Source organism: Mirounga leonina, unplaced genomic scaffold (assembly GCF_011800145.1).
Source record: "Mirounga leonina isolate KUSES-001 unplaced genomic scaffold, KU_Mleo_1.0 Mir_154, whole genome shotgun sequence".
NCBI classification, from domain to species: domain Eukaryota; kingdom Metazoa; phylum Chordata; class Mammalia; order Carnivora; family Phocidae; genus Mirounga; species Mirounga leonina.
The window spans coordinates 56,199,439-56,223,926 of record NW_023270389.1 but is presented as its reverse complement, the minus strand read 5'-3'; the positions used below and the strand labels follow the sequence as shown (position 1 = coordinate 56,223,926).

The 24,488-nt window shown below is 41.3% G+C and overlaps 2 protein-coding genes across 5 annotated transcripts in view; both read right to left on the bottom strand.

Annotated features, from left to right (window-relative positions):
• Positions 1 to 17,049, bottom strand: part of F5 (coagulation factor V) — a 66,288-nt gene extending 49,239 nt beyond the window's left edge. The window contains exons 1-3 of the mRNA XM_035010868.1: positions 16,747 to 17,049; positions 13,992 to 14,074; positions 6,713 to 6,835 (exon numbers count right to left, since the gene is read on the bottom strand). Of these exons, the coding sequence (XP_034866759.1) occupies positions 6,713 to 6,835; positions 13,992 to 14,074; positions 16,747 to 16,904 (364 nt within the window). The 5' untranslated portion in view covers positions 16,905 to 17,049. The remainder of the gene's footprint in view (positions 1 to 6,712; positions 6,836 to 13,991; positions 14,075 to 16,746) is intronic.
• Positions 17,050 to 19,469: 2,420 nt separating this feature from the next.
• SELP (selectin P) overlaps positions 19,470 to 24,488 on the bottom strand; it is a 40,061-nt gene continuing 35,042 nt past the window's right edge. For 3 of the 4 annotated variants that reach the window (XM_035010863.1, XM_035010864.1, XM_035010866.1), the window contains exons 14-17: positions 23,902 to 24,021; positions 21,808 to 21,838; positions 20,706 to 20,761; positions 19,470 to 20,120 (exon numbers count right to left, since the gene is read on the bottom strand). In XM_035010863.1, coding sequence (XP_034866754.1) covers positions 20,707 to 20,761; positions 21,808 to 21,838; positions 23,902 to 24,021 — 206 coding nt within the window. In that variant the 3' untranslated portion in view covers positions 19,470 to 20,120; position 20,706. The remainder of the gene's footprint in view (positions 20,121 to 20,705; positions 20,762 to 21,807; positions 21,839 to 23,901; positions 24,022 to 24,488) is intronic. The other variant, XM_035010865.1, reaches the window with a different exon arrangement.

Below are 24,488 nucleotides of genomic sequence, written 5' to 3'. Positions count from 1 at the left end.
CAAACAGTTAAGAGACATGGAATTGATTTGATACTTTCAAGTCTTGTTTTTAAGGCTTTGTCACCTTCTGAGTAGTCTGCAGTCTAGACTATTTTTATCCGACTCCTGTACCTTCTGTTGCTTCTATCTCTACTCAGTGCCCATTTGTTAGGAGGTCTTTCCATGTTTGGTGATGGGAACATAAACTATTTTTATGTGTGTGGTCCAGGGACTATTCTGCCTGTTACTTTCTGGTGGTATTTTCCTTACTTTTAATATTTTCCTCACATGCATGTGCAGATCAGCACTTAGTTAAAGACTTTGACAAGACCTCTGCATAGATTCTCAAGAACTCATTCTCTGTGTCTGTACCATCCTCTTCAGGATTCTGTCCTGCAAATCCAGACACTTTGGCCTACCAAAAGTCTAAACTGTGTTTTCTTAACTCAAAGGACTATTGAGCTCTGCTTGGGTTCACCCTCATTATGCTATGCCCTTGAAACCCTCTCTATGCAGTGAGCTTGGGTACACATAGGACCCACCTCACTTGTTATTCTTCTCCCATGGAGCATTCTCTTGTATTGTCTGTTGTTCAGTGTCTGACAACTGCTGTCTCATGTATTTTGTCTGTCTGTCTGTCTAGTTGTTAAGCAAAAGGGTAAATCTGATCCCTCATTTCCAGGAGTCAAAGTCTGAGATGCTAAATTTCTAAGTAGAATATTTTATATTGCAACAATGTTAGCTACTGTTGTCTAATTGCACATCATCAGGAAAATCAATTCCACTCACACTCATGTGAGCTTGCACAGCATCAACATATGTTTGGGCTCTCCAGATAGGAGTGTGAAATAAGGCACATGCATCCATCATCAATGAGGCATTCAGGCATGGCAGCAACATGCATTACTATACCACATGAGGTTCTGAGCATGGAAGCCATGAGATAGAAGAGTTGGTAGAGATATCTAGATTTACTGACATATCTCCATAGGACAGAGCATCATCTTTATATGTATGGGAAAGAATACAAACAAACTTGAAATAATATGATAGTCATGATATCAGCCTTACAGATAGGAAACGAAGATGGATTTTAATGCTCTTAGAAGCTGACAATTTATTGATGGTGATTACAGTGATGGTATATGGAAAAGACTAGTTACAGCGGGACCATAAAGTCTTGACAGGAGAGTGAATCAGCTTACTATTTGCTCAACACAAATCCAACTGTGTTAACTCATTCTGCAAAACTTTCAAGAGCCTAGGATAAAGTCCAAGTTTGTTATCATGGTGGCTGAAGTCATTCATGAGTTTTTCCAGTCTACCTATCCAGTGTCATCTCCCTCCATACCCTCTAAGCTGTGCACACTTTGTACTCCAACAGCAACCAACTACCCCCAAAATATATATCCCAAGTTTGCACTCTTCTCTGTGTCTCTAATGCCATCACCCTAGGATAAAACTAGACTCCAGAATTAGCCTATTAACTGGTCACTGGGATTCTGGTACAAGAGTACCCTCCCAATCCATTTCCCAACTTGTATACAGAATAATCCCTTGAAACTCCACATCTTACTTTGTCATATTCCTGCTTAAAATCCTAAAAATAGTTTCTTCTTTCACAAAATTCTTAATATGGACCACCCTACTTCTCTCTACACTCTCATTGTGTGTGACTTTTCCCCTTGTTTACTATGTATCCCTCTCTTGGGCCAACTTTTAGTTCCCCAAACAAGCCAAATTCCATCTTACCTCAGGGTCTTTACAGATACCACTTCCTCTGCTTAGAGTGTTCCACCTCTTTGTCTTCCTTTGGATAAATGTGTGCTCATCCTTTAGATGTCACCTTAAATGTAAGCTTACTCCTTTCCTGATCTCTAATTGTGCTACGTATTTTTCTTTTACAGCACCCATCATGATTTATAATTAAACAGGTATGGCACTGTATGATTTATTTCATTTTCTCCAACTAGATAATAACTATTTGTATCACACACATTACTGTCACCAGAATGTGAGCAACTCAAAGGCAGGTGCTGGATTATATCTGTGTTAATATCTCTGGTACTTTGCACAGTGCCTAGCATGGAGAAGGTGCTCACTGAGAGTGTATTGAATTCCTAAGATTTAAGACCCTGTGGGCTAAAATCAAGGTTATCAAGTCTTAGCTCACAGGTGTTTAAGATTGCATGGTATCACAACAAATTAAATGCCAACATTAACATTATGGAGATACTATCTAAGAATCTGAGTTGCTGTCTTCAACAACAACAACAACAATAACAACTAAAATGTTGTTCTTGTGACACTGGATAAAATTCCTGCATAGAATTTGCCTATCCTGAATCCTGGCTACCTCCTTTAGTTAGGACAGTGACTCTGTGGCCCCCAGTCCCTAAAGGACATATTTTTTCATTGAATTAGCCTCCTGACTGCTATAGGCATCTGAGTTGTGACTGTTGTGCTAGTGAAAATCTTAACATGGGATTCCATTGTATCTTTTCTTCCCCTCAAAGATAGTTTGACATGGATAATCGATATCGACCATAGGCTGAACTTTCACTCTGTTGATGAAAAGGATCTGAATATTATAATCTGAATAATAAGGAGTTGAGAAATGTTAAAAGCTTGAACAATTTCCTGAGAGTAATAATATTATTTCAGTCTAAATCAAAAAGAAAGAAAGAGTTTATAAGGAAGAGCCTCTGCTAATAAACAGGAAGAATTGTCTCTGGAAAGTTACAAAATAGCTTTGGAAGCAAAGAACAAACAGGTCTGATAAGGAGAGTTGCCCTCGCAGGTCAAACCTTGTCTATTGGCTGGACCTGGCATGGCAAGTTGTTGACTAGAGCTATCTTGAATCAAGTATGATGGCCCTTATTCAATGCTTCCTGATTCTTGGCCTCATGAAGTTAGAAAATGATGTTCCTGGACATGATGCTTCCATTGTTCCAGCTGTCAAAACATCATAGGAAATTCCTATAGTGGAAAGTGGCATTCTTTCCATTGCCTTTAGAAGTTCTCAAAAGTTAATTGACCAAAACAGCTACAGAAAACTTACTGAAGAACAAAATTTGCTCAAAGGTGCATCATTACAAACAGTTCAGTGCAAGCAAGCTACAGTTTCTGAAATTTTAGTCTCAAATTGACATGCTTAGTGATAGAAAGTGTTTAAGTGATTAGGTACAGCTGCAGATATTTTATTTCCTGGTTTAAAAATGTATTCCTATCAAATACATGCCTAAAGGAAATGTTCTTGTATTTTTACAAATCGTGATTTGTCCAACCTGTCAAATGGGTTACTCATCCTCGCCCTGTGCACTAGTGAGGCTTCTCCCAGGCATGCCTGGGGAGGGGTGCAGGTGGGAGTGGTTTGGCAACACCAAGCTACAACTTGGCATTTATGCCGGGTGCTGCCAATTTATGGATGAAAGGCCAGCATGAGACTTCTACACTCAGTAGCATCTATCCTGGCCAGAACTCAGATTTCCAACCATCAACTAACTAAAGCATAGTCAAGAATTTAAAAAAGCAACAAGACTTCTGGGCAAGCAAAATAGATATTAAAAAAAAAACAAAAAAACACGAATGAAAGCTCAGGGTTTTACCCATAGACAATACCATAGACAATAATATAGACCTTCGTTTCAAGTCATTTACTTAGACTGCATATAATTCTAACATTTGTACAATCTCACAGAGTAGAAGTAATGGCTTAGGAAGAGAGTTTTAGAGTTAGAATTTTACTTCTCATCCTCCGTTTTAAAGAGTCTGGGGAAATATAACATATATCCGGAGTGATTAAAATATATCTCAGACACTTAAAGAAGTAAACCCCAAACTATCTGGAAAATGTAATAATTCAAAATGATTCATCCCTCTGTGCTCTGGATAACTGAGGTTTTCTGTGCAATTTTATTTCATTTCGACATCCAAATTCTATGGGAGAGTTTTATTTCATTCGAGTACAAATAAAATGATGAGCACTATTCAAGGCCAAGGACTTCCTTCAATCTAAGCTACTGAAAACAAATTTCAACGCCTGCACCATGAAGAGCCATGAAATAACCACACCAACAGCAACTAACATTGTTGTGTACCAACTATGTGCCAAGAACTTTACACATATTATGACTCATCCCCGTAATAGCCTTCGATGGCAGGAATTGCTATGTCCATATCACAGATGTAAAACTAAAGGTTAGTGGTAAAGAAAATTGCCCCAAATTGCCCAAATTTAAAGCCAGCTCATTCTGGCTCTAAAGCCAGCATTCTTCCCATGGCTATCTTTTCCTTCTAGCTGATGAGAGTAGGTCTCCACATCCCTGCTGGGGCTCAAGGATTAATTCCCAGAGAAGTAGGATTGCTGTCAAGGATCATTGACTGGTTAGATCAAATAGCCATAGGGGCAAGGATTGAGTCCTGCCTTAGGCCTAGTATATTTTCTCAGTCTCCCACCATCCATCTCTCAAACACCTACCTCTGCAAAAAAAGGAATCTGGATTCTCATGTAGCTGGCCTCAGTATGTGGTTAATTGATTTCCACACTGCCCCAAATAGTTCAAACCATAGAGGATGGCTGTGGGCCAGGGTGAGTGTCAGGCAAGAAGAAGATGTCTTATTTTAACACAGAGGGCACACTAAAATGAACAGAAGACTTCTCTTTTACCATAGGGTACTCGATCTTAAATAGATAGGGTTTGCATCTCATTTCCAAAATAAAATTTCACTTCCCACCAATCTGTATCTACCGTTCTCAGATTTAGGTGACTAGTGGAAGCGGTAGGAGCATCTTAAACAGTTTCTCATAGATGACTGGCTGTGGGGGAGTGCAGGAACAAATAAAGAGTAAAGAAAGGGGGATAATGTTGCAAGATTCATTCCCCATGCAAACAGTCCAGCTGGAATACAAAGTCCACTAAACTTACCTCCTCCCATATTTGAAATGGAACCTGGATGTGACATTTTGGGGTTTCTTCCCTCTGGCATTACATTGCTGAATTCTTGATGCAGTTGCCTGGAAGCCTTGGAAGTAGGTTAAATGGTTGTTTGCTATGCTACTGTATGATTTTAGGGACATAGGAGAGACGCCTATGCATGCTACTCAGAGTCTTGCCAAATTGGCCCTTTAAGATGCCTGAAATTTCAGTTAATGCTTCATTGTTTTTCCTCAAGCCAAAGATTAAGTGCTAATGCAAATATTCCTGGAAAGGTAGTTCATTAACTTATTATCAGTCATATATACCTTAGTTGGAATGAGTTTGACTACTAATTTACACAAAAAATAATAAATGTAAAAGTCACTTTGTAATCCATAAATTATCAGGTAAATATGAAATTATCTGAATACACTTAAAAATTTTAAACATAACTGGAACACATTTTGATTGAAGAATCAACTTCACCATCATGTCTAATATCTATCAAGAGTTTATTATATGCTGGGCATTATCCAAAGATTTCATGACAACAAACTCATATGAGGTAGATATGATTCTTAGTCTCATTGTACAGATGAGAGAGATGAGGCACAGAGAGGTTAGGTAACTTTTCAAAAGTCACACAGCTAATAAGTGTAAGCCAGGATTTGCACCAAGCAGTCTACTTCCAGAACCTGAACTGTAAACCACAATTGCCCCCTTCAAAGGTATGATGGCTGTAACACATGGGAAAAAGAAGATCTGTGAGTCATGAAAGGTCTGAAGTTATTTAAAACTATTATTATACTAGTATCTATTACAATATGGATACAATCTCCTTATATCAGCTCCTGAGAGAACTCCACTATTCTTGTTGTGGTCTGAACATCAGCATAATGGAAATAATCAGAACAAGGTCAACAACAGGTACTTACTCCCACGTGGCTGATGTGGTCACTTTTGTCACCTTCATCTTCGTGAACTTTGCCATTGTTGTCATCATCATCGTTGTGATTTATTGAGGGCTTACCATGTTCTAGGAATCATATTTTATACACTACCTAAATGGTCTCATTTTAATCCTCAAAGCAATCTTACAGGGTGGGTATAACTTCACATTTTATAGATGAAGACTGAAGCTCAGAGATGTTAAGTTCATAGAACCAGAGGTGATGCAACTGGAATTTGAACCTAAGTCTGCCTTCAAAGCTTATGTTCTTAACCATTTCACTTTGTCCAAAATTTTAATAACACTTCTACTACCACCACCACCAAATACCACTTATTAAGTGAGCTTTATGTGTCAGGTTAGTCTTATGTCACTATTTCAAACTACGGTTCGTGGGCCACATACAGCCAGCTGTCTGTTTTTGTAAATAAAGTTTTACTGGGACACAGCCATACTCATTCACTTACACATTGTCTGTGATGGTGTTTGTACTAAAAGGTAGAGTTGACTAGTTACAACAGAGATCCCAAAGCCAATCATACTTACTATCTGGCTTCTCACAGAGAAGTTTGTGGACCCCTTGCTTTAAACCATTTTGCAATGTGTATGTATTACTGTTCTCATTTTACAGATGAATAAATTGGATCAGAAAGATTAGGTAATTTGCCCATCCAGCTGTTAAAGAGCAAGAACCTAGTGAAAACCTGAGGTCTAGATGACTCCAGAATTTGTTCATTTTTCTCTCTGAAACTTACAAAGGCAAAAACTTTCATAATTACCAGTTGAAGGAAAGCAGATTTCTCTAACATGTGATTAAAAATATGGTTTTAAATGTCTGATACTGGGGATATTAAATTACTCTTACCTTCTGAGGATTTACTGTATTTAATTCCTTGAGGATGGATGCTTACAGGCTTGTCTGCCTTATTCTTAAAGTGAACTTTCACCATGTCTCCAACTTCAGCATATAAAGTAGGCCCAAGAAGTCCTATGGAAACAAGGATTTATAATATATCTATGTTCAGGACTACCAAAGACAGAACTGCTAAGCATGGAGACATGCAGAGAACCCCATGAGTGATGGCTGTCATTCCTCCGGTCCTGAGGCTGGCTTGCTTGTCTTCAATCTAGAAGGTTTTGCCAGCACATTGTCTCTACATGGCATGCAGTCAGGTCAGAACAGGAAGGTAGAAATGCTTGTCTTGGGCCCCAGGCAAGTCAAGAGAGAGAAGGAATAGTTCTGACCATGTCTACCCCATTCTGACCACTATCATTTTTGGAGATTACTGTCTTTGGTCGAGAAAAGAAAGGTGTTCATTTTCAGTTATGCAGGGTGATTTGAGGGAAGGTGACTGGCTCTGTTAGATCTCCCTGTGGTGGGAGATCTCAGAGACCCCAATGAAGCGAGGGAGAAAATCACAGGGTACTCTGGTCCTAAGGCACGTACAGAGTCCCTGAGGCAGGAGTGAGCTTGATGTGTCCAAAGAACAGTAAGAAAAACAGTGCAGGCAGAGCGAGAGGAGATGACGGAGGGGGCGGATCATGTGAGGCTTTACGGGTCTCGGTAAGGACTTTGGATTATCTTCTGAATGAAATGGGAAATCACTGGGGCTTTGTGCAGCAGACAGGCATGGTTTTAAAAGTGCATTCTGAAAAAAAAAAAAAAAGTATTTCCTTGCTGCTGTGTAGAGAACAATCTGTGCAGTGACGGGAGTGGAAACGAGAGCAGATGGTACAGACCAGCCGGCATGCGTGGCAGGGAAGTGGTGAGAAGGGGTTGGATTCCGGACATTTGAAGGTAGAGCCAGCTGGATTTGCTGATGGGTCGGAGGTGGCAATGTGAGCGAGGGAAGTCAAGAATGACCCTGAGGTTTTTTACCTGCGCAACTGGGTAAACAATGTTATCACTTCCTTCAATGTGGGACACAGTGGGATGACAGGTTATAGGTGCAGATATCAAGAGTGAGGTTTCATGTACTACATGACAGGCGTGCTGAGTCCTGGGGCCACATGGGTAAATAAGACACCCTCCCTGTGCTCAAAGAGTTCTCAAGCTAGTTTGGGGATAAACATATGGTAGGAGCTACCGCTGAGATGTGGGCAAAGTACTCTAGGAGTAGAGGGGAGGAAGGACCAGTTCTGTCTGAGGAGTTAGGGGAGGAGGTGATATCTGAATCGGACTTTGGAAGAATCATAAATGAGAATTTCCCAAAATGTAGTCCTTGGATTCTCTGCATGAGAATCTCATGGGGTCTAACTGAAAGGCAGATTCCTATCTCAGCCCCCCAAAATCAAGCCTCTGGAGGTGGAGTTTGGGAGCACACTTTTAACATGTGCTCCTGAGCGATTCTGATGTCTTTTCAAGCTTGAGAACCTGTCACCAGAAGTCCTATTTCAGACAAGTGACAAGAGTTGACTGCTCTCACTTCCCAGCCATCTGTAAACTCTGTGGGGTTGGCTTCCACCCAGCAGGGATCACAGGAGCTTGAGAAGAAAGGTACAGCAGTCATGGAATTCAACCAGTATTTGTTTGCAGGGGTGATGATCATGTTTATAAGGCCTCCACTTACAGAATTGTAATGGTGAGTAAAATAGATGCCTTCACAGAGCTTACAAAAAAAGTAGGAGAGACAGATTTTAACAAATAATCACACAAACATTAAATTACAAACTGTGGAAAGTATTATGAAAGAAAAGCACAGGATACTCTGGAAAGCATTTGACAGAGGGATCTTGTCTAATCTTGGAGGCAGGGAGGGGATTAGGGTTGGGAAATACTTCCTTGAGGAAGCAATGCTTTAATTGAAGTCCAAAGGCAAAGAGGCAAAGGCATGGGCAGGGGCATTTCAGGGAGTGGGATGAGCATGCACAAAGGGCCTGTGGCACCAGAAAACTTGGCCTATTCAGAGAACTGACAGATGGCCACAGTGAAGGTAAAGTTTAAAAGGTAAAAGAGAGAGGCAGAACGTGAGGCTGAAGGCATGATCAGAGGCCCCATCATGTACAGCCTTCTACATCTTTTTTTTTTTTTTAAGATTTTATTTATTTGCGAGAGAGAGAATGAGAGACAGAGAGCATGAGAGGGAGGAGGGTCAGAGGGAGAAGCAGACTCCCTGCCGAGCAGGGAGCCCGATGTGGGACTCGATCCCGGGACTCCAGGATCATGACCTGAGCCGAAGGCAGTCGCTTAACCAACTGAGCCACCCAGGCGCCCCAGCCTTCTACATCTTTTAGAGTTTTGCCTCTGAGTGTACCTGGAAGCCAATAAAGAGTTTTTAGCAGGGGTGAGACATGGACCAGATTTTGGGTTTTAAATCTCTGGGTGCATTGGTGGAGGATGAGCTGGGGAGAACTCAGAGTGGACGCTGAGAGAACAGATAGAAAGCTCCAGGGCAGTGATGTTGGTGACTTAGTGTAAGGTGATAGTTGTGGAGATGAGAACAAACTAGCGAGCTATTAGGAGATCGAACTCTCAGGACTTGATGGATGGGATACAGGTGGAGGGTGAGGGAGACCAATTTGCCGTGGCTAGCTGGTGACGTTCTGGCTGGGTGGCAGGGTGGGGGCCTGGGTGCACAGGGGTACCATTCTCTGAAATGAGGACACTGCGGGAGGGTTTTGTTTGGTAGATATGGTAGGCAGAATAATGGCCCCCCAGAGACGTCCACATCTTAACTCCTGGGACCTGTAATACGCTCCCTGGGATGGCCAAAGGGGCTCTGCAGGTGTGACAAAGGTAAGGATTTTGAAATGGGAGAGTTTCCTAGATTATTATCCAGGAGGGCCCAATGTAATCAAGGGTCCTTATAAATGGGATGCAGGAGAAGCTGAATTCAGAATTGGAAGACGCAACCCTGCTGGATTTGAAGAGGGAGGAAAGGGCCATGAATTCACAAATGCAGGCTGCTTCTAGTAACTGGAAAAGGCAAGGAGACGATTCTCCCCCAGAGGAGGAGAGCTCTGTCAGTGCCTTGATTTTAACCCAGTGAAACTTATTTTGGACTTCTGACCTCAAGAACTATAAGATAATAAATTTGTGTTGTTCTAAGCTACCGTTTGCAGCAATTTGTTACCTATTGGCAATGGGAAAACAGGATCTCTGAGTCAGAAGCCCTCTTCCCCTACTTCTATCTTTCTACCTGCAGTTTTCTTATTGCTTTCACTGAATTCCCAGTACTAGAGTTTATGCCGATCTTGTGCCTGAAGCTTTTTGTTTGCTTGTGTGTTAGCTTCACACAGGACTGTGGAGGTCACATTGTTCCATCCTCATTTTAGAGATACTTACAAAGCCTGGGATGTGGGGGCAGGGAGGATGGCTTGCTCAAGGTCAGTCAATCATTGGGTGGCACTGCTGGGGTTAGAACTTAGGTCTCTGGACTCTTGAACCAAAGCTTTCTCTACTACCTTGCACAGCGAAGGTTCAGAACCACCCCCTTTCCTGAAATAGTTCCAATGTCTACACCATTTTTGACTCCTGACCACATGTGGCTGCACTAGCTGACCTCTCTCTTCTGGCTGCCGCCCTCAGTCCTAGCTCCTGATGGAAGCCCCCACTGGCTACTCCCACCTGCCGGGAATGCCCAGGAGCCCAAGAGTGTCGACTGTGTTGTTACAGTGTGCACTGCATTTTGTTGCCATGGTTGCCTTGCTCGGGTGATTTGTTTGTTGGCATCACATGGCTACAAATGCCCAGTGCCCAGGATAAGTCTCCTAAGTTATTTAACCTAATAAGACCTCTTGCTGCAATGAATGGTCTGGAGTATTTATTTGCCTCCCTTTCTGTTTCTTCGGAATTAAGGCAAAACAAAGGGATGTTTTCATAAATGCAAACCAAATACCTTCCTGCATGTGGGCAAACACATGCCTGAATGTTGCCTGAGCTTCTGGTTAGCTCCTCCGTCAGCCACATAGTCTGGGACCCAGCCACTGAAGTGGGGGAAGGAGTCGCCTATCTTGTGGCCCCAGGAAGGTAGCACAGCATGTACCCAATTTCATGCAGTTTTGGAGTTGGAAGGGACATCATGAAGTCAGCTAATCCAATCCCCTGCACTCAGGTGAATAATAAATTACAGAAAATAGGGAAGCCCATTGTTGCAGCTAGCTTAAAACCCCTTCAGGAGCAAACATTTCATAACCTTCCTTGAAAAAATTCAGAGTCAACACTAGCCATTTTAAAGCCCCAGGCAGGATTCCTGAAAATGAGCCCAGCACCTCCACCTGTCCACATGTCTGCAAACCTCGCTGGATGGACACCTTCAGACCCCCAGTCCTACAGCCTCGCCCCACCCACAATTACAGTGACTTCTGGGCTCACGAGGCAGAAGTGTCATACGACTCATTTGTTCAGGGTTCAGCTAGAATCACACCCGCCAGATGGGCAGAGCGGGAAATAGGGGAAAGGTGCCAATGACCTAGGACCAGGCTGGGAATGGGGCAGGTCACATAGTCAATGGCAGTGTTTACACTCAGAGCTTCATAGGCTTTACCCCAGATTTGCCTCACTGTATCAGCTACTACAGGGATACAAAGATGAATAAAATACTACCTTTGCCTTCCAGGGATTTATAGTTAAGTAACTTCGAGAATTCAGGAAGAAGCTGCTTAAAAATGGTGTTAAAATGCCTCAGAGTTCACATGAAACAAATGTGTTATGAGATACACAGGGGTCAACAGAAAGATGATGTTTTAAGTGCACAGGGCTTAAACATAAATTAATGATCAAGGTCTACTTCTTATTAATGAGGTTGAATCAGGAAATTTCTACAAAAGTTAATCATCTCAAAGGATTTTTTTAAAAAGATTTTATTAATTTATTTGATAGAGAGAGAGCACAGGCAGGGTAAGTAGCAGAGGGAAAGGGAGAAGCAGGCTCCCTGCTCAGCAGGATGATCCCAGGGGATCATGACCTGAACCGAAGGCAGCCGCTTAATCGACGGAGCCACCCAGGTGCCCCATCTCAAAGGATTTTGATCACAGTACTCTCCTCTCCAAAAACTACCAGTGACTCCTTCCTGCTCAGAAGATAGTCTCCAGCCTGGCCCTGGCCTTTCTAACACTTATGGTACTCAGCATAGTGGGCTACAGGGTCCAGACATTTAAATTCAGTTAACTTGGCAAAAATCACAAAGGTAAGGCTCTAAACACCTATCCAATTCCTCTTTTTTTCCAGGCCCAGTGAATATGTTTCCCAGCTCATTTTCCCTTTACCCACCTACAGTTTAATTTAATTAAATATTTCTTAAGTGTCTGATGTATATACTAAGCTTGGAGCCAGAGCTATGAAAACAAAGAGACTCTGTGACAGAGGACAGGAGATCCTTCAACTTCCTGCGCACAACTACAAACTCAATTTTAGGAGTAACGTTATGGTCTGTTGCCTTGCCGGCCTCTGTGAAGGTAGTACTTCTTCTACCTCAAGCCAGTTCAGCCCAAGCTTTGAATCGCATCACTTCCTATTTCTTCTGAGTCTGGCTCCAGCCGTTATTCTCCCTCAGATGTTATTACCCTCCCCTTTTCTACTGGATATTTTAAGTCACTGTATTCTTGTTTGTAAAAGTCCAGAATATACTTAAGCCCCTCATTCCCTTCCAGAACTACCCTGTCTCTCCTCGCATGTGGAGCCAAGTTTCAGGAAAGAGTTGTCTATAAGTTCCTCCTGCTCTCATTTTCCTCCTTCACATCCATTCCCAAGGGAAGTGGCGCTGGGGAAAGCAGTAAAGGCAGTTTCAAGAGGGAGATCACTAAATGTCCTCGCAATGTCAAGTGGGAAAAGAACTGGAAAGAAACCATTGGTTCTGGCATCTCGGAGTCATGGGTGCCCTTTTCTGAGAGTCATTTTAGTGGACTTATATTAGAGAGGATTAGGGAGGAAACAATGTTAACAGAGAATGGAGTGGACGACTCGTATAGAAAACGGCACTGAAGGAAACAGCAGAGTCAAGGGGAGATTTTCTTCTCGATAAGGTTTGACCTGAACACAGTCGTGCTTTGTTTTATTGTTGTTGAGTTTTGACTGAAGGGAAGGCTCTAGCCAAAGGAAGACTGAAGATAAAAGGAGATCAGAGGAGGCAGGACAAAACAATTTGCACAGAGAGTTAGAAGGATGAGTGTGGGAAAGCTGACTGGTCTTCACTTGGTTAGTATGAAAGGATGAGAGAATTATTGACCAGGGGACCCAAGGGAAGAAGTTCTTTCTTAATGGCCTCTATCATTCCTGTGAAATATGGTACCATATTTAAGAACCCCAAAACCCATTCAACCTACTTTCTTTGATTAAAGAAGAGATGAGGAAAGGGGAACCTGGGTGACTCAGTCTGTTAAGCATCTGACTTGAGCTCAGTCATAATCTCAGAGTCCTGGGATCAAGCCCCACATCAAGCCCCATATCAGGCTTCAGGTGGCTTTGAGTTCAGCAGGGAGCCTTCTTCTCCCTCTTCCTCTGCTCCTCTCCCTCACCCTCCCCACCCCTCCCCCCACTCTCTCAAATAAACAAATAAAATCTTAAAAAAAAAAAGATGAGGAAAAAGATTTTTCTTTGAAAATGACAGCTGTTGTATACCACACACTAAATAAATCAGGAGAAGAGATGGGAAAAACAGATGCAAAAGAACCAGCCATATATGGTTCCTTTGAATGAGTCTAGGGAGCTGGATGGAAGCAAAGATCATTTGCTAGGGTTCATCTGCACTCAATAAACTAAACCATAAGCTCCAGGAAGGCAGGATGTGGTTCTGCATTGTCCACTGTGGCATCCATAGTGCCTTCTTCAATACCCAGCCCATAGCAGGTGCTCAACAGTAATTTGTTCGATGAATGAATAAAATTCAAACTCTTAAAAGTTTTGTTGAGCTTTTTGATTGGTGTTAAAAATAGCTGGCTTCATGAGCATGTCCTCTCATGGGCAAGAAGGGCCCTCTGGCTTAATGCTTTGCTGACACTGTTTTGAAATTCTCAAAAATATGAATCCCAGGCCCCACATTTTCATTTTTCACTGGGCTCCACAAATTATGAAGCCCATACTGGTTAAAAACGACAAAAGCACACATTTCTAAAAAATGTCACCAAATAGATACTTTAGATATCCAGGAATATCAAATTATCATAGAGATTTATCTTTAAAACTAAATGGTGTACTTCAGGCTTACCTGAAGTTTTGGATCGTGGTTTTTCTTTCTGAAAATATGGTTCGTACTCTCTGTAGACAATTTTCTTAAAGGAAGGATTCGAACTAGAAATCAAATACAGAAATTAATTTGAAAGTCATATATGACATCTACATCTCACATCACAAAACAAATGGATTTCTCACGTCCTCGGATATGTAGTAGGAATAATAGTATTTTAATTGTATTTCAGAAGTGCAAGGTTTTATAAATATGAATAATACATGGGGTAAATAATTATTGATCTCTTCAAGAATATTCTGTTGTGGTAACTGTTCTTTCCCACATTTAGTCTGCCTTAACTAATCCTCTTACTTAGAATCCATTTTCTAAAAAAGAACCCAAGATCATTGTATGAACCCAAACTTTATGCTTAGATTTTAAATGACTAAAAATATAACCAAGTTCTTTATGAATAAATACATGGGGTATTTTTTAACTGATGAATCATATACAGATTTAAATTACTGGGGAACATTATAGAGAACCATTGATTTGGTGGACCCTATTTCAGGTTGAGAAGTTGGAGATGACTAATGGAGTTAAAGCCCTGGGCATTCGTACTGAAAATGAACAAACCAAATGAAAAAGGCAAGTCTTGGAAAATCTAAGTCACTTGTCCAGAGGAGAAACAATGGATAAATGGAAGAACCAAGACTCAAAGAGGTGAAGCCATTATATTCATGGTAAAGAATTCCCAGAAAGGGAGGCAGGGAGAGTGGGACCCTCAAACTCTAGAGGGGGAAAAAATATATGTTTTTATTTTCAATATCTATTACCACATACCTGTAAATGACTGAACAAGTTTCTTTAGGGAAGTTTCCAAAACATTTACTTCAGACTTCAGACAAGAATAATAGATATATTCCACCTCTAAAAGGCATTCTCCTGCTAATATTAGATGAAGTAAGAGGAAAGGTCTTTGCTTTGTGCTAAAATATATTTTGGCAAAGAATGCAGTGCTGTATGTTGATCTCCTTACAGTAAGTATCATTCAGCTGTAGGTGCAAGACACTTAGTATAAGTTCTTAGCTTAAACAGCTAGATATACAGGTTAGATTTTTCACAAGAAAGTACCAGAGGAAAATGACATGATTTGAGATTCAAAAATATTGACAGTTTGTCTAGGTTGTCATTGTATGATTTTGGCTCAATAATTGACACCAGAGGCATGACTCTTACCAGAATTCTGGAAACTCAACCACAGGATGAGGGGATCAGATCAGCAGACATGGTTCCCTTTAGACTCCCCCACCATGTGAGTCAGGCTTTTGCCCTATGTGGTTCTGCTTCCAGTATCCTGCTTGTTATTTTTCAGAGTTAACTACAGAAGAAAGGACAAACTCGCAAGCATAAGCATAGAGTATCTCAGCAAAGATAGCAAGCATGTTAATGTCTGCCCATGAGCAAGAGAAATTAAAGTTGGAAAGCCTATGATTTTCTTTGGGGTTTTGGCAGTTCCCTAAGGGTGTGGATGTGATCTAGATCATCAACTCGAAAAGACAATATTTAAAATGATTTTTTTAAAAAAGGATTTCTTGGGGCACCTGAGTGGCTCAGTCGGTTAAGTGTCTGCCTTCAGCTCAGGTCATGATCCCAGGGTCCTGGGATCAAGTCTCGCATCGGCTCCCTGCTCAGCGGGGAGTCTGCTTCTCCCTCTCCTTTTGCTGCTCCCCCTGCTTGTGTGCTCTCTCCCTCTCTCTCTATCTCAAATAAATAAATAAAATATTTAAAAAACTTTTAAAAAGATTTCTTATTGTTACAAGACCAAGACAGTATATAATACACTCCAAAATAACCCAGTTACAAAGCAATTCTTTAAGGGGTTTAATGTTATACACTACCAGACTCTTAAAATATTACATTATTTCTTGGGAGATTGCTTTGGTTTTGTAATCATAAAAGAGGAACTTGTCTTTCACAATCATTTAAACTGCGATGTTAAGTTAAAAAAAAAACTGAGTCACACTGAGAGGTTTACTAATAAAAAATATAAAAATATAACTAATTGGAAATAGTGAGTAGGTCCTATAATTTGTTTAATTTCTGGGAAGTCTTATTTTTAGCCTTTCAATTAAGAAAAATAATTTGTAGTTCAAAATAAAGTTTTATTATTTAAGCCACCTTTTAGTTACATAGTGACCCTTCCAAACTAGCCAGGGTAGACTATATCCCAGGGACTAAAAATGTGAAAAAAATGAGGAGTCACATGAAGTGGAAGAAAAGGTAAAAGAACAAAAATGTTGCATGTTTATGGACTGATGATAGTTTGAAAGTCATTTGTAAGACTACAACAATTTGGCAATTGGTATTGAACAATATGCTTAAACAAAGGACGATGTGTACATCTTTAATTTTAGAAGATGAAGTTATGTGGAGGACAGAATAAATAATACGTACGGAAGTTCTATAAAAATACTAGGCTACTAAAACTCTGGAATGGGACTTTGCAGGAAGGGCTAATGAGGGGGCTAGTGCCTGGTGCTTTTGAATCAACCAATATATTAAACCAACAATCAATCACACTAACAAGACTATATATTAACAAATTCTTCAAACAGCGTCAAACGGAATATCTAACACACTGTATTATTAGAAACAAAAATAGCAGTTTTGTTTAAAAATGAGCGATAAGTTCTTTTTTTTTTTTTTAAGCCATAGAATTGCAAAAGGAAAGCGTCCTAAAAAGAAATAGTTTTCCCTAGAGAAGCCCACCGGGACACCAGACCTGCCTCACCTCAGATTGGTGGGCTCAGGGCGGTAGTTCCAGCTGATGCCCTGAGCAGCCACGTAGAACTGCCTTAGCCGCGCCGCTTCGGCCCCCCAGCTCCCCCAGCCTGCGCAGCTGGCGCCCAGGACCGCCAGGACCCAGAGGCGCGGGCAGCCTGGGGCCATGGTTCCTTTCCTGCTCCCGGGCCCGGGGCCGGCTCACATCCGCCACCGTCCGCGCTCCGCGCTGCAGGGTTGTTCGGCGTCCCGGCTGCAATGAGCTCCGGGAGGCTGCGGGTGGCGGTGTCCTCCTTCCCTTCGGCTCCCGCGTGTGCCAAGGCTGCAGCAGCGGTCATCCCCTCCTAGAGCCCTTCCAGGAAGGGGGTTGGCTAGGTCACCGCCCCCATGACAGGAGGTACGAGGCAGAGCAAGCAGATTAGTGAATGTTTTACCGCAGGTGCAGAAAGGGCAGAGATCAGAGGCTCTCGCAGGAGGCGCAGTGCCCAGGGATTCGCGAGCCACAGGCAAAACTGTTCCTGCGCTTGCACCTGCTGAGGCCACTGGGGCAGTAGCCCCTTACCACTCACGGTAAAAACAGCCAGGTCCAAGTTTACATTTGCCAGACCCTCACCTCATGCCCTTAACTGCATCAGTTTCCCTGTATCTGGGGGAAAGGGGACTATGCCGTGTTAGGGGCACAGAAACATTGTAATTTCAGGCGAGGAAGCAAGGGGATGAGCACCAGAACGGGGCCTGCAGGCCTGGACCACTTTACTGATTTCCACCCGTGCACAGTTCTGTCTTGATGAGGGCCAGTGGCCACAAGGGCAGCAGAGCGGACTCAGTCCTACCTACCAGCTGTGCTGGCTGGGTAAGTGACTCAATCTCTTTAGAGCTCTGTTTTGACATCTGTACAAGAGGGTAATAAGAATCTTTTCCCAGATGCAACCGTCGGGAGGATAAAAGGCTATTGTGAGGTGTCTAATTCCTGGCAGTTGAGCACAGAGCACATGTGTATTACTATGATTATGGTTTTCCTGCCTCAGGAGCCCCTTGTGTTTCTTGGAGGATCTGGCTGTTGCACACTGCCTTAAGATCTTATTTTGCTATTGATAGAAAATCTGAGAATTACATTGTCTGAAGCATCATTATAACTGTCTGAGATGCCCCGAATCTGCATCCCTCCAAGCTTCTGGCTTTTTTAAAAAAAAAATAGATTTTATTTATTTATTTGGCAGAGAGAGCACAAGCAGGGGAAGTGGCAGACAGAGGGAGAAGCAGGCTCCCTGCTGAGCAAGGAGCTCGATATGGGACTCGATCCCGGGACCCTGGGATCATGACCTGAGCCAAAGGCAGATGCTTAACTGGCTGAGCCACCAGGTGTTCTCCAAGCTTCTGTCTTAAAGATGGTTCATCTCAATAGATTTGATACATTGTAATCTGGCCCCTCACATGAGGTCTCTATGATGTCAGGCTCCTCCACACTTCACTCCTCCTACACACAGTCCTGTCTGCTCCTACACGGATATTACTCTGTCAACTTAGAATATTCATCTCTCCCCCTTTGCTGAACTCTGTTTCAGTTCAGAATCCTACCTATCTCCTTAATTCTGGACTCAAATGGACTCTTTCCATTTTATGCACTACAACACTATTCAAGTATGATACTCATATTGAGTGCCCTCTATTACTTTGTGTGCATATCTATTGTTTCCCCAATTAGATTATAAACTGTTCAAAAGCAGAACAATGCCTTACTCTTCTGTATCTATAATAGCAGTAGTTGAAAGCTGACAAACCATCAGAATTCCCTGGGGGAAGCTTTTACAAATTGTAGATTCTGACTCAGACACAGGGCTGATAACAATTGTCCTATAATACTCAGCCTAGTGATTGGCACAAGATAAGGAGAGATAAACAGTATATGAGAAAAACTTTTTAAAAAGCAGTGTGTCCTTAAATCCCAAGTTTACTGCCAAAGTTCTTGCAAAATTATTGTAACCCTTAGACTGTTTTACAATTTTTATTTGCATATTTACCCACGTGTTATTCATTCTTCATGAATGGTCAGAGTAAGAAGCACCTGGAGAAGAAGAGTCATGAAAACATCGGGACAGTCACTGAGGACAACTTTTTCATCATCCTCAAATCTGGGGGAACATAAGATCTCTATAGAGCTATATACGCCTTTCTATAGTGAACCTTCATTATCTGGAAAGATCCCCATATACCCACTTCTGTGTCTATGCAATTATAAGGGCTTTGGTCTATGGTGATCTGAATTGAATAAGAGAGCTACTAGTATATTCGTTAAGGTTTAGAAAGTTAATTTTCCAGGCTACCTAAAGGATTGTTATTTAAATATAATCAGTTGTTATTGTTTTTATTTCTAGTTGTCTTCAAGACAACTGTATTGTTTGGCTCTTTTTTTTTTTTTTTTGCCTCAGTTCCAGATAACTACTATGTAACTTTCAACAATCTACATATTAAACATGTGATTTAATAAATAACATCTGTTCTTCCTTATAGGGCATTCAGGTGATGAGGATTTTTTCTGCTTCTTGGATTTCTGATTTTTTTCTTCTTTGATTTTGGGGGGGGCAGTGATATGGTATATATTTGCTGACTGAATGAAGGGTCAAGTTGTAATTGGGACATCAGTAACTGTGCATTACATTGATGTAAACAAAATGATGTACACAGATCTTATTGAACAAAACATCAAATAATATAGCATGGCATTTGAGAAGAATCTTTTTAATTGCACATTTGAATTTTGGTCTTGAGGTTCTTTTGGGGAGAGTGACCAGTGGAGGGAAGGTGACATGTGCCTTCCTATCTTGATTCTTGGTCTTCTGCACTCTCTGGTGCCATCCAGAGGCCTCGCTGGAGGCCTTGCAGCGAGGGTATAATAGGCTTCATAAACAGCAAGCACTGGACACCTCAGAAGATCTTATAGAAATTCCTTCAAGTCACAGACACCACCTGCCTTTCAACAAAGCAGAGTATGCCTTCCTCCAATCCAAAAATAAAGAAGCATTTTTATTTTTCCACAGTCTGGTCTTCTGGTAAGTCAGATGCTTCAGTCTCTGGTTAATTAGTCTTCAAGAAGGGACAGCTGGGCAAAGCCCACAGATCACTGCAGACATTCAGTCCTGGCTTCTGAGGCTTAAGGAAGAGGTGGAGCAGGAAGGGGTGGTGGGTGGAGAGTTTGGGCTTGTGACACAATCTTTCTGCTCTCATCCAGAACTAATCTACAGGAAACTCCATGTCCTTCTTCAACAAGTATTTCCAGAAAACTGCCGCACATATGCTACAGTAGAAGTCAAGTTTGGCAGGAAGCGTGATGTTCAAAAATAGGATCCTATGGAGGTTGAGGGAAGAGACCAGCAGGACAGGTCTCTGAAAATGAGATAAAAGAAATGAAAATAACTATATTTTCTTTAAAAGCAAGCGAGCCAGCTAGCTCTCAGCATATCTGTCCCCCGAGGATCAACATAATCTCTTTCTAGATCCAGATATTCTGCTATCTAGGCAGAATACTCAACTACTCACTGAGCTTTTGGGAAGAGAGAAAGCATAAGATTATTTTTGTTTTCCCAGCAAGTCACACAGAGGACTGACTCCATAAAAGTCTGTAAAGTTTTTCCAGTAGTATAACTTCTGGTTATCAAGCAAGACCATGGTGTTGTTAATACCTCCAAGCAACCATTAATGGGAATGTCATACATCCTGAAATAAGTTATATCTTATTAGAACATTTCTAGCCTGGAGGAAATGGAAATCCTCATATAAACTTACTTTCTATTGTCACTCTACTGACATATCTTGTCCCCTGCTACCAACACAATTTCCTTCAAGGCTTAAAAACTTAATACATGCTTAAAATTTAACTCATGACCATATAATGAAACATCAAGATTTAATATTCGTTCTCTTTGCCCTACTGTTCTATTTCCTTCAAAAATATCTTTATAGGCAACTTACCTTAAGGGCTTGGGTCAAATGCAGCATTTGAAAAAACTCCGTATGTTCCTAGGTGGCTAAAGAACAGATATACAAAGATGACTTGCATATAGTGCTTGGTCCTTGACCACAAGTCCAGCACATACTTCCTGCAGAGACCTTGCATTACCACCCCACCCTGGAATTCTGCTTTAAAAGGGAAACAAAAATAAATGCCTAAGAGACTTTTGAGATCCCACTTAGCTGCTCTGGGTAATCTGCACTGCACTTACACCCACACGAAACTATTGTTGATGCTCTAGGTACCTGAATACCTGCTATGCCTCTTCCTAGTGAGAAGAAATCCTTAGAAAATACCCAGCCTTGATATTTGATCATCTGGCAACAGTTTTCAAAGAATGGTAGTACTGCCCCCTATGGGTGTGTTTTAATTTTCATAGTGATCAAGAATTCTACTGACATTTAGTGGGAAAGGGCCAGGGATGCTGGATATCCCAATAGGCACAGGACACAAAAGAATTATCCTACACTCAATACAATTTTAGAATATCTACTCAGTATTCCTGTAGGTGAATAATCCCTGAGCCTAGAATTTAAGTGCTTTAAATATAAATAATATATTTTTTACATCTTTTAGAATACAATTGCCATGTGAGTTGAGGGAAGATTATGACAGGTTTTCCAACCCTTTACCAGAGCCATTCATCATTAAAAAAAAAAAAATCAGGCTGGTGTTGGCAATGCTGCTGATCCTGTTTGAGCCACTGATACAGTATTCCTGACTGTTGGTCTTTGTGGTTGTGAACCAAAAGGTGCAAGCCTCTAATGACCTCATAGTATCCACTAGAGTAGTGCCTCAGCTTTAGTGTTTTATTTCTATTATATATCACTTTCCCTTTTATTTCTCTTTTACTTTATAATTAGAGCCCGTACTGATTTTTAAAAATACTATGTGTGGTTAGTATATGTTATCTGTGTATTTTACTTTAGAATTAGTAAAGGGGACATTGCAAAAGATTTGTTGCAGAAAGGGGGCATTATGTATAATCATTCTGACATATTACAGTGAATTAAAAAGTCAAACTAGACAAATTTACTTAATCAAGAAACATGTCTGTCTTACCTTTGAGGGTTCAAGGGGCTTTCCCCATCATCTGCAATAAACAAGAAGACACAAATGATCAGCTGAAAAGAAACAAAAAACCTAGTAGAAAGAGAAAGATCATCAGTGGTAGGAGTTATTGGAGAAAGTAGGTGTACTGATTTTCAGATGGGTTCATTGTTAGGAGTGTATTGAGAACAAGCTCTCTCTGAGAGGTAGAACCTATGTTAAGTTAAATTAAACATTTGACAGTACGTAATCCAGTCTTCTCATCTTTCTTGTCTTCCCATTCAGTGACAACCTCTTCTTTTTCCTCTAGTCCCTGCCTTCAACATCTTGGCTATTTTTGGTTGTTGCTGATATTCAGATCATTGGTTCTTGAAACCCATTACTTTGGCACTCGAGGCCCCCTATCATTGCAACCTGTGTCACACTCCCCCAGCCACTAATTGGGCAAGTTAATCACATAAACAAATCCATACCAACATAACAAGGGCTGTTTTCCTGCTCTGGTAACATAGGTGACCAGGGCCTCCTATCTTAATCCAAAAAATGGACACTGCGAGTAGAAACTTTAAATATGGCAGCAGGCCTGTCAATCATCCCATGGATAGATAAAAGGAGAAAATCATCTCATGGCTCAATAAATTTAGAAAATATTAGATCAAGTGAAGATGAACAAGTATATTTATTACAGGGCATTATTGAGCCTTTAAAGTGTAATGAATGTGCATTTTGAATTTGCAGGGCATGTATGCAACATTTTCCTATTATTTGACCACAGCATCTTAGAAAGGTTAAAATCACCTTGGGACAGGTCAAGGAAAAATTCCCCATTCTCACAAATGAGTATTTATTATTAAAGATATTGGAGGATGGGTGGCTGCTCCTCCCTCTTCATGGTCTGGAGAGTTCTCTAGCAATGTCTCAAAACTGAAGAAAGAACTTGGGGGAAATGCAGGAATAGTGTGATTCCTACATGGTTATGGAGGGTAGGGTCTAGGTGGTTAGGAGCTCTTGCCTCTGCCTTCTGGATTTGGTTAAATAAACACAAATGTTACATGGAAGGACTGGTTGTAGCTCTTTAGTTTTTAAGAAGAGTGTTATGCTTTGTCCTTCGTCCTACTAACCCATTCATAAGAGAGTATATGAAGGAACTTTAGAAAGCCAGCCTCAATGTAATGGTGGCTCTGTGAATGGAGAGAGCTTAAAACTATGGAACAAGTAGTTCTGCCCTTGAGCAGTTAAGAATGGGTGCTGAAAGTCCTCAGATCCATGAGAACTCCATCAGGTATAATAGCCATTCTCAGTTACCTGTATTGGAGCATTTGAGCCTTCCTGACCCCTCAGATGCCCCCAGTTACTTTCCATGAGAAATGATGAAGAGACACATTAGCTACAAAAAGAGGTTTCTGAGCTCATGGCTGAACATCTGGAGCAGAAAGAAAAACACTGTTTTAACCCTTAAGAGATGGTTCCCTTCTTATACTCTTAGGCCAGAGCTCCTTTTTTGATGAACAATCTAGTATGGAGGGTCTTCCTCCATTAGGTCAGGTTTCTGCTTCAGTCCTGGATTAGTTCCACACATTTTGAGAGAACGTACAGATGTCCTGGTGTATCACACCAGGTCATGACTAAGCAGCTGCTCTTCACACCTCTAGCTTCATTTCTCGCGTCCTCCAGAAGCACTTGATTTTTGATTCGGAAGCACTAACTACCTAACACCATTGATCAATAAATGATCATCACATAAGAGAATGATGAAGGAGGAGAGCATGACACTTTCCAGTTAATCCTAGTGGTAACTAAGTTTACCAAGACCAGAGGTCCCCAAATGCCAATGCACCAACTGGCCTCATCAGAATTTGGAGGGGAGGGTTTTGAGAAATTCAGATTTCCACACCAATCTCAGATTTCCAGGCCAATCCCCCTGTACGAGGATCTGTACTTTTATAAAGATGATTCTGATGGGCAGTCAGCTCTCAAAATGACTTCTCTTGGGCTTGTTTTCTTTAAAGACAAATGTTTTCAAACATGAACTACTGACGCTGTAGTTTCACGGCACTTCCCCAAATGACAAGAAAGAAGAAAAGGAGAAGACTCTTTCCTATTTACCTTTTTGTCTGAAGCGCTTTCTTAGCAGAGCCAGCAATGTCCCACATGTCACCAAACCTATTGCAGAAGCCACTGCTCCCCCAAAGTAAGTCAGGGCTTGCTGGATTGTCAACGGCCCTGCTGCAAAACAAACACACATGCAGGGCGTAAGAAATGTGTTGCGCAAAAGGCCATCATTCTTCCAGAAGCGTCCCAAGGATTGTGAGATGTGAGATCGCACAGGATCATCAAAGGTCCCAGCAGGGGTGACAACCGGGCAGGAGAGACCTGGAAGCCATAAAACTACAGCAACAGCATGGAAAGCAGGGTCTGATTTTATTCCTAACGCTTAAATATCAAACACAGTGCCCAAAGGCGTCAGGGGAAGGACATAATAAAGTAAATAAAATGATTGAAGAAGTGGAAGTTTAAGCAAATAATGATTAATTTTGGGGGGGGCAATCAAAGATTCAGTTATACAACAAAATGTAGTCATGACAAGCTATAGAGAAAACAACGAAAAGTAAAAGGAAGGTGGATGAAATAAACCTTACAAAGAGATGAAGCTTAATTTAAAAAGATCTATGTGTTTTTAGAGGTATGTGGTA